The 8,283-nt window shown below is 29.6% G+C and overlaps 1 protein-coding gene and 1 non-coding gene across 2 annotated transcripts; one reads left to right on the forward strand and one right to left on the reverse strand.

The window, feature by feature from the left end:
- Positions 1-1,660: 1,660 nt before the first annotated feature.
- Positions 1,661-7,812, reverse strand: LOC124942191 (protein LNK2). Its single transcript, XM_047482649.1, has 8 exons — positions 7,609-7,812; positions 6,030-6,300; positions 5,829-5,958; positions 4,667-4,826; positions 3,967-4,437; positions 3,622-3,711; positions 3,377-3,531; positions 1,661-2,151 (listed from the first exon to the last, which is right to left on the reverse strand). Exons 1-8 carry the CDS (start codon positions 7,630-7,632, stop codon positions 1,938-1,940), a joined length of 1,515 nt encoding a protein of 504 aa, XP_047338605.1. The 5' UTR covers positions 7,633-7,812; the 3' UTR covers positions 1,661-1,937.
- On the forward strand, positions 3,249-3,330 carry TRNAS-CGA. Its single transcript has one exon. It is a non-coding gene; the product is annotated as a tRNA-Ser (tRNA).
- Positions 7,813-8,283: the final 471 nt, after the last annotated feature.

Consider the following 8,283-nt stretch of genomic DNA (forward strand, 5'->3'; position numbering starts at 1 on the left):
TGTTATATTTCATTTGTCTCAAAACCAAAATACAATAAAAATTACAATTCTATCTATTTTTCCCTCTAACAAAATCAACAATTTCATCAAAATTAGCCATTCCTACAACTCTTTATCATACACATATAGGAGGAAACATAAATGAATTCATTTTTCACATGTGTACCTTAAAAAAAACAAGAACATTTAATTAGACTATAAAATGCGAAAAATCAAATTTTACAAAATCGTACCACACAATGATCTTGATTATTGACCATGGACCTTCAAATTTGCTCTAATGGGTTTATAAAGGATTGTAGGAATGGTTAATATGGGTGAAATTATGAACTTTGATAAGGAAGAAATGTAGATAGGATGAACATTATAAATCAAACAATTAGGTTTGATACCTTCGAACCAAAATGGCTCGATCGAAGGTTCATTATCCGATACGAGTACTATAAGGATGCGATATATCGTCGTCATAGGTATTTGGTTATGTAGCATATAGGATGAGTAATTAATAGAAAGATTGTGAATTAAATCATGTTAATCTATTATTATTTTGTTACCTATTCCACTATTTAAACTTTTTAAAAAGTGAAAATTCACTTAAAAAGATAATGATCAATTATCTTTAGATAATTATTGTCATTATCTATAGATAATCTAAAGGTATTTTAATATACTTTTCTAATTCAAGTGTAAGTTTAATGGATAAATTGAACTCTAGTAGAATTTATGCTAATCTAATTTATCATTAACAAAATTATTTATTATTTTCCAATAAAATTATTTACTTTATTATTTAAAAAAACTAAACAATTTTCAAGAAAAAGATTTTTAACACTCTAAAAAAACTATATTAATACACTTTGTGCGATTACATACTATTTATATTATTTAACACTATATTATCTAAGAAAATTAATTATTTTTTAAAGAATTTTTGTACTTTAAATTTTAGATTATCATATATTAATGACATTTTGATTGAAATAATATCCTTTGTTTTTGTAAACTTTACACTTTTGTACTATTATTTGTTTAAAATTCTCTAAAAAATCATTAGAGATTTATTCTATTTTTTATAATAAAATTAAATCCGGTTAAACCCACAACTATACAAATGCATGTGTTACCATTTAAAAAATTAACACACTTTTTTTTTATTGCGATAAAGGATTAATTTGGATCATTTATTTTTACTCGAAATGCATTAAATTTTGTATTGTGTCATATAAAACTCGAATTATCAATATTTTATATTTTGAATTATTTTTCATTTTAAATGGACAAAAACTTGTGTTTTCTTTTTATAACATATCATTTTTGTTTTTTTAATTAATTTGACACTTTTGTAAATGAAGTGATATTTATATATGTTTTGGACGTATTATTTTTTAAATGTAATAATTTTTAATTTACGTCTTCTAATTTGATAAAAAATGGTTTGAGTGACTAAAAAATTGTATGAACTAAGAATATATTTGAAAGAAATCAAATAGAGATAGATTTATTTTTATAGAACTTTGAAACAATATAACTTTGTGTTCAGTCTACCATTTGGACACATTTGTGATTGAGTAATTTTTCGAGATATAATAGTTAGAGCCACACTCATATGACACTATTCAAATAGCCCAATTTATGAAAAGAACTCAAGTTCGAGTCTCAAATATCAATTGGACCTTTTATTTTTTTTAGGTTGACAACAACACACAAATTACAAATTTAATAAATTCTCAAAACATAATAATTAAATTATAATCCATCCCTAAAAAACAAAAAAAATAATCCAGCTCAAGATAATCAAATATAGCCTTATATATGATAACCGAGTTCATCGGAATCATGCATTATCCAATGAATCGAGACGATTCTCATCTTCCGACTAACAACGATAAACACGAGAATTTCTTGAACCAAAAGAGTGTGAAAACCTTTATTTGTTCTTAGAATTTTCTATATGAGATCCCATTGGCATAAACATTTGAACATTTCTTTTTCTTTTCATGTGGAAGAATCGCTGAACCAGGTGATTCTGGCGAATGTGGATGCTTTCCAGATGATGACGATGCTGATTCTAAAGGCTTGTGAAAGAGCAGTTGAGCCACAGCTCGATCAATAGGGTTTGTCTCTGTTTCTGTCTCAAGAACTTCACTGAAACTGCAAAATGTTTGTATGGTAGCTTTGTCAACATAAGACTATCCAAAGACAAGTTTTTAGTCAAAGAACTTTGGACATGATAGATATCATGCTCAAATTTCACCAAACATATGGTTTATTTGAAAAAACTTAATATTAAACATAATGCATACCAAATAAAGTAAGAACTAACATTTTAACATGAATAATGATATAAAAATGTCAGTTTGAATCATAATACATGAAATAAGAATCTTATACCAAATGAAAAAAACAATTTTTTGTTGGCGAGAAAATAAAACTTTTCAAATATGCTTGACAATTACAAAAAGAAAAGAGATGATTGTAGCCACATGACTTATTCATAATCTCAAATTTTACATTTATAATCTTAATCATGATTTAAAACATAATGCATACCAAATGAAGCAAAAAAAAAATCGCATTATAATATGAATCATAATACATGAAACAAAAGATCTTATACCAAATGAGAAAACCACTCTCAATTTTAACCTTTTTTTTAACAGTGAGAAAATAAAACTTTTCAAATATGCTGACAATTAAAAAAAAAAGAGATATTTTCTTAGCCACATGACTACTAGAATCTCCAATTTTACATTTAAAAAAAATATATATATATATATATATAAATAGACTCCTTCCTCTAGTCCGGCTCTTAGGGAATCAAATTTCTTAAATAATTTGATTAATTAAAAAGTAATGATGTGTTATAATTTTGAGCATTTAAGAATTATTACTTTTTTTTTAAAGTAAAAATAAGTATTAATATATAATGATAAAAAAAATAAAATTAAAATAACATATATTTTACTTATTAAATTGAGTGATTTGATGGACAAAAGAGGAATGAAATATATTAAATTATTTAAACAATTTCGAACAAAGGCCTTGTTGTGATCTTGTTGAAATTAAGGATATTTAAACAACCCTTATTTAAATAATTTTGTTGGTATAAGTTATGAAAAGTTAGAATTATTGGTGAAAATATTAAAACGATTAATATTTAATAAAAAAAAGTATTTGTTTAAAAAAAGAAAATAGAAGTACAGTGAATATTTTTGATTTTAACATATGAAAATGAAATATAAACAAGAGTCAACATGTCCGAGTGGTTAAGGAGACAGACTCGAAATCTGTTGGGCTTTGCCTGCGCAGGTTCGAATCCTGCTGTTGACGGTTTTAATTTTTTTTCCAAAAATATAAAAACAAACAATATTGGTACCTGTTATGTGTGCTTATGATGTCTTTATTTCTGAGAGAATCTGCTCTTATGCTTCCATTAGAACCGCTTTTATCATTAGCACTTAGTCTCTTTTGTGCACTCTGTGCCAATCTGAATAAACTGTCTCGAATACTCAATCTTATATTCACATCCAACTGCAAGATCCCGCGATAAAAAGGTTTCACCATTAAGAACATATAACTAAAGACATAGAAGATTGATTGTTAGGAAAAATGTATATTAACCTTGTCAATTATATCTTGAATCCCATGCAATATTGTACCCTCCATTGAACAACAAACTTCAGCTGCTACAGATAGAACATCAGAATCATCCTGTTCAGAAAAAAAAAGGTACATTATAGTGTGATTTGTGTTGTGTAGTTTTTCTTTTTACATTTGGTATAGAGATATTTTTATGGATCTTGATTAGATTGTTATTTGATGAGAATTATTTGAGATTAATTTCAAATAACCCACATCAAACAAGTTTACTATTGAATAAACCCGTGACCTTTTTTGGTATCTTAGATCGACTTTTTCCACTGGGCCACATTGATATTTTTAGAAGTTTGTGTGAAGAAGAGAGACCTGATGAGTGTATTGTTGTTGCTGCTTCTGAATAGCAAGCAAAGCTTGCATTTGCTGTCTTCGCCTCAATTTCTGAATCTTTTCTTGGGGTGTCATTGTCAGAGGCTGAGCATTAGCATCTGAAATTGTGATCTTAAAAGGATTCAAGTCAGTTGGAGAAGTTTCATAAGAAGAAATCATTTTTTTGTCATCCTCCTGGAGACAAATATGTGGAACAACTGGCATACTTGCATATTGGTTTTGATATGGGTTTATCAATGGGTAAGCAAAGGGGTGATATTGTGAGGGGTTTGATATTGGAAGATGTGTTTGCTGAGACAGAATTGATGGTACAAGTTGCCTGTCTAATTGGTGAAATTGGTTTCCATAATCTGTCCATTTAGATTGGTAATCCTGACCATTCTTTCTCTCAGTTCTTTCCACACTTTTTCTCCTGCTTCTAGAACTTTTTCGAAACTCCGTCACCAAAACCTGTGAGAATAACTCGATGTTTAGCTTAAACTTTTACTAGATTACCAGAGTTAAGTTATTGAATTAAGTTAGACTTTTTAACTTAAACTTTTACTCTATTTACTTTGAATCTAAATAATGAAATTATTTCAAATAACAGTTATCAAATGAACTTCAAATAAACACTTAATATTTAGATTATTTATTGAGTTGTGTTGTCAAACAACGAGTTAAAGACGTGTTTCTTTACCTCAGATTGGTTAGATGAGCTCCTGAATGCTCCTAGATCTGGACATAGAGAGTCCAAAGAAGAGGGAAAGGATTTTTCAGGACTTGTAGTAACATTTTTGCAAGACCACAACTCATTATCATTACTAAGACTTGTATTTCCATGTATTGAATCCTCATTGCTGCAAAATATCACTTGTGAGGATATTGTGTCAGATGCACACCATAAATAGTACAAGGAAAATTATGTAGAAGACTAGAAGAGTAAAGACAAAAGATCCAAGTGGAGCCAGGGTCCTCAGTGACCAAAATCCCCCGGTTGTAATAATTAAAAAAAATTACAATTTTAAACCCTCCCTGTGAGAAGGCGGCACAGGGAATTTTGATCACAGAGGACCCTGACCCGCAAATCCTTACACCAGTAATTGAAAGCTTAGTATGTCTGAAGGGATATATATATACACATTAAGAAAAATTTACCAGAACAAGTTTCCTTATTACTAACTTACCAGAAAAAAGACAAACTATTTTTAACTTCTTTCTAAAGGGGGCGAGTTTAGGAGGTGATCAATACTGTCAATTAATCAATAGATAGGATGATAGCGTGTGGGCATTTTATCTTTTATCTTTTAGGAACGATTCCTACTAAAAAAACGTTTTAAATAGAAATGGGGGACATGATTGTGAACATTGTGCTAACTTCTTAAACTTAAATTAAGAATATGTGTACCAAAAAACATAAAGTAAGACACTAGATAGAGGAACCTACTTGCTTGAAAGTGAATTGAGACATTTACAGATAAATATTAAAACTAAATATTTGCATAAAGAATAAAATTTGAGCTTGTTTCATCTTGGGTTATTTGGGTTTTCTTAAACAAACAAACAAAATTCTCTTACCAAATCACTTAATTTATCAACTAAAATACTCTTCTTACTTTACTTTGTATAAAATTTAAAAACAAAAAAATATTATAGTAATTTAACCTTAATAATCTCAAAAATATCATTTTTGCATAAACAATATTTTGATTTCATAGCCTTAAACTCTAATCTATATAACCAAGTCAGTTACCTTTTCTTTTTGCATCTCAGCTACTAATTAAGGAGATGTGCTAGTTAAAACAGTCAATTCATGTAGATTTGCAGAAATATGAATACAAGAATATTGAGCTGGCTTTTACCTGAAAATTCTATCAAGATCCTCGAAGCTTCCAATGTTAGCCCAACCATAGTCAAGAAAATCACCCGGTACCCTATCATCATCTTGATTCTGAAATGCTTCCGAGCCATTATTTACTTGAGGTGTCACATCTGTTGAAGATGCATGTAATTAGGAGGAGGAACCAATTGCAAGATGCCAAACAAATTGACAAGCTCGTCACCTTTCGAGGAGTCCAACTCGGTGATTTCAGTCAAATTATTAGATATTTCAGTGCCAAAGGAACCTTGATCAGTTCTGGAAACATCTGACAATGACAAATCAGGCCAGAGGTCCATGCTATGTCGTGTGGCACAATTTCTTCGATGCACTGCATGCTGTGGGGCTATTTTGCAAGTAGGTACACTATGGCTAGCTGAAGACTTTCCATCTTCCTTATCCCATTCCTTCTTGATGCTTTCTCCAGAAAAACCTCTATGACTCTGTTCTCCTTCCTTGAGATAAGGTACAATTTGGGCATCACTCTAGTCAGCCTCACACCATACTATATTTGTAACATTGAAAAAGAAAAACTAATTTGAACATGAAAGTTATGACGAGTTAATTGGATGAACTAGGTTATGAATTATAAATTCAGAGAGCTTCTATGATTTCAAGTAGCCATGGGCTTCAGTTCTGCATAAGAAGGAATCATATAGGGTAATATTCTTTTTGAAATTTTAAGTTCTTATTAATTGAGTTTTAATAATACAAATAATGTCTATACCAAAAGTCTAATAATCCAGTTTTGAGATTTCTTTATACCTAGGATAGCTCAGGTGAAAAGAGTATTGTCTAAGAGACTAAAGGTCTCATGTTCAATTCCCACTATGAACACCTTAAGTTAAAAGTTAAATTCAGGGACAACCCAGGATTCAGAGGTAGAGTAGGCTTGAAAAAAAATTATGATAAGCTTAAATAAATAAAAATAAAATTTTGGATAAAACGAGTAAATAAATGTAAGTTTTATTATTTTTTTAATAATTAGATAAAAACAGTTAATTATATTTATTTATTTTTTTAAATTATGGGGGTATAATCACATTTTTTATTTAAAATGTAACTTCCTATCATTCATCTAAGAGACTAAAGATCTCGTGTTCGATTCTCACTTGTGACTTCCTATCCTTCATCAAGAGAATAAAGGATTTGTAAAGTTTTGATCTCTCTCTCATAAAGGCCTCTTGAATTCATTTTCAACTAAAAGAGGAAATTCCATACCAACTCAAGTGAAAAAAGTATTGTCTAAGAAACTAAATGTTTCATATTCGATTGTCACTAAAAACACTTTAAATTGAAATGGAGATACCTAGCACAGAGGGATCGTGTTAGTTTTTGTTAGTTTATCTGCGAAGTTTTGACATATTTATCTCATAAAGGCATCTTAAATCCATTTTCAACCCAAAAAAAATGTAAAAATTGAAATTTCACACCACTCATTCATTTGAGAAGTGACATTATCTATCCATGAGAAATGAATCCACTCAATTGAATTTCATGAAAACAGAGATAACAAAGTAAATCTGGATTATTCTGTATATATAACAAACCTAATTAAGAAACACTTTCCTTCTTGCTAACAACAGGTTGTTTAACCAATCTAGAACTAACTACTAATAATCAAATTTGACCTGATTCACTTAAATCCATCCTTTCTACATCAACAATAATGATGAACTCGACTGAGCGAGCACATATTTTACTATATATAAAGAAAGCATAAAAAACAACAGAATTAAACCAGAGAATTGACGTTCAATTACCTCTTCGTCGTTCCAATCAAACATAGCTCATGAAAACCGCAACAAATCTCTGAATACGTCGTGAAACTTACAACAATTTGAACTAAACATAGCCGCCGATATAAGAATTCACAGTCACATGTAAGCAAGCTTCTCCTGCCTTCATCTTCACCGCCATTATACTATCTCAAAGTTCTTAACCTCCATTTTCTCTCTCTTGTTTCTCACTGTAGAAACTGAAACTGACTTTTCAGTGTCTCTCTAAAATTGGTTAGAGTGGTCCCGTGAAGTGAAGAAGCAGAGTCACGTGACAGATTGATGGCTTGAAGAAACGGGATGATGACACGTGTACAGATGGTGGGACCCGTATCTAAACCTATGGCTATCAAGGGTTGAAATCAAAATAAGGTACGGGATTGGCAGATCATTTTGGGCCATGCAAATTTTTATGGCCCGGCCTTTAAATGCCCATTTTTTTTAATATTAAACTATTTTTGTAAATGTGTCAAGTCAATTTGCTAAATTCATATAGCAATCAATTTTTATTCTAACTTGAGTATTTATTAAAATATATTATTTATAACAGACATTTAAATCTCAACAAAAAAAAAAAAAATTTATTTAGACAATAATAACTTAAGAGACCAAAATGTCACGGGTTTAATTTTAATTAAAATTGTTTTGAGTTGAAATGAG

This window comes from Impatiens glandulifera, chromosome 6 (genome assembly GCF_907164915.1).
Source record: "Impatiens glandulifera chromosome 6, dImpGla2.1, whole genome shotgun sequence".
Lineage (NCBI taxonomy): Eukaryota > Viridiplantae > Streptophyta > Magnoliopsida > Ericales > Balsaminaceae > Impatiens > Impatiens glandulifera.

Excerpts from the sequence above, each read along its gene's own strand:
- LOC124942191 (XM_047482649.1), bottom strand. The coding sequence starts at position 7,632 with ATGTTTGATTGGAACGACGAAGAG. Across the intron at positions 4,438-4,666 it reads GCTCATCTAACCAATCTGAG|GTTTTGGTGACGGAGTTTCG; the intron begins GTAAAGAAACAC and ends TTATTCTCACAG. Across the intron at positions 2,152-3,376 it reads ATCATAAGCACACATAACAG|TTTCAGTGAAGTTCTTGAGA; the intron begins GTACCAATATTG and ends AACATTTTGCAG.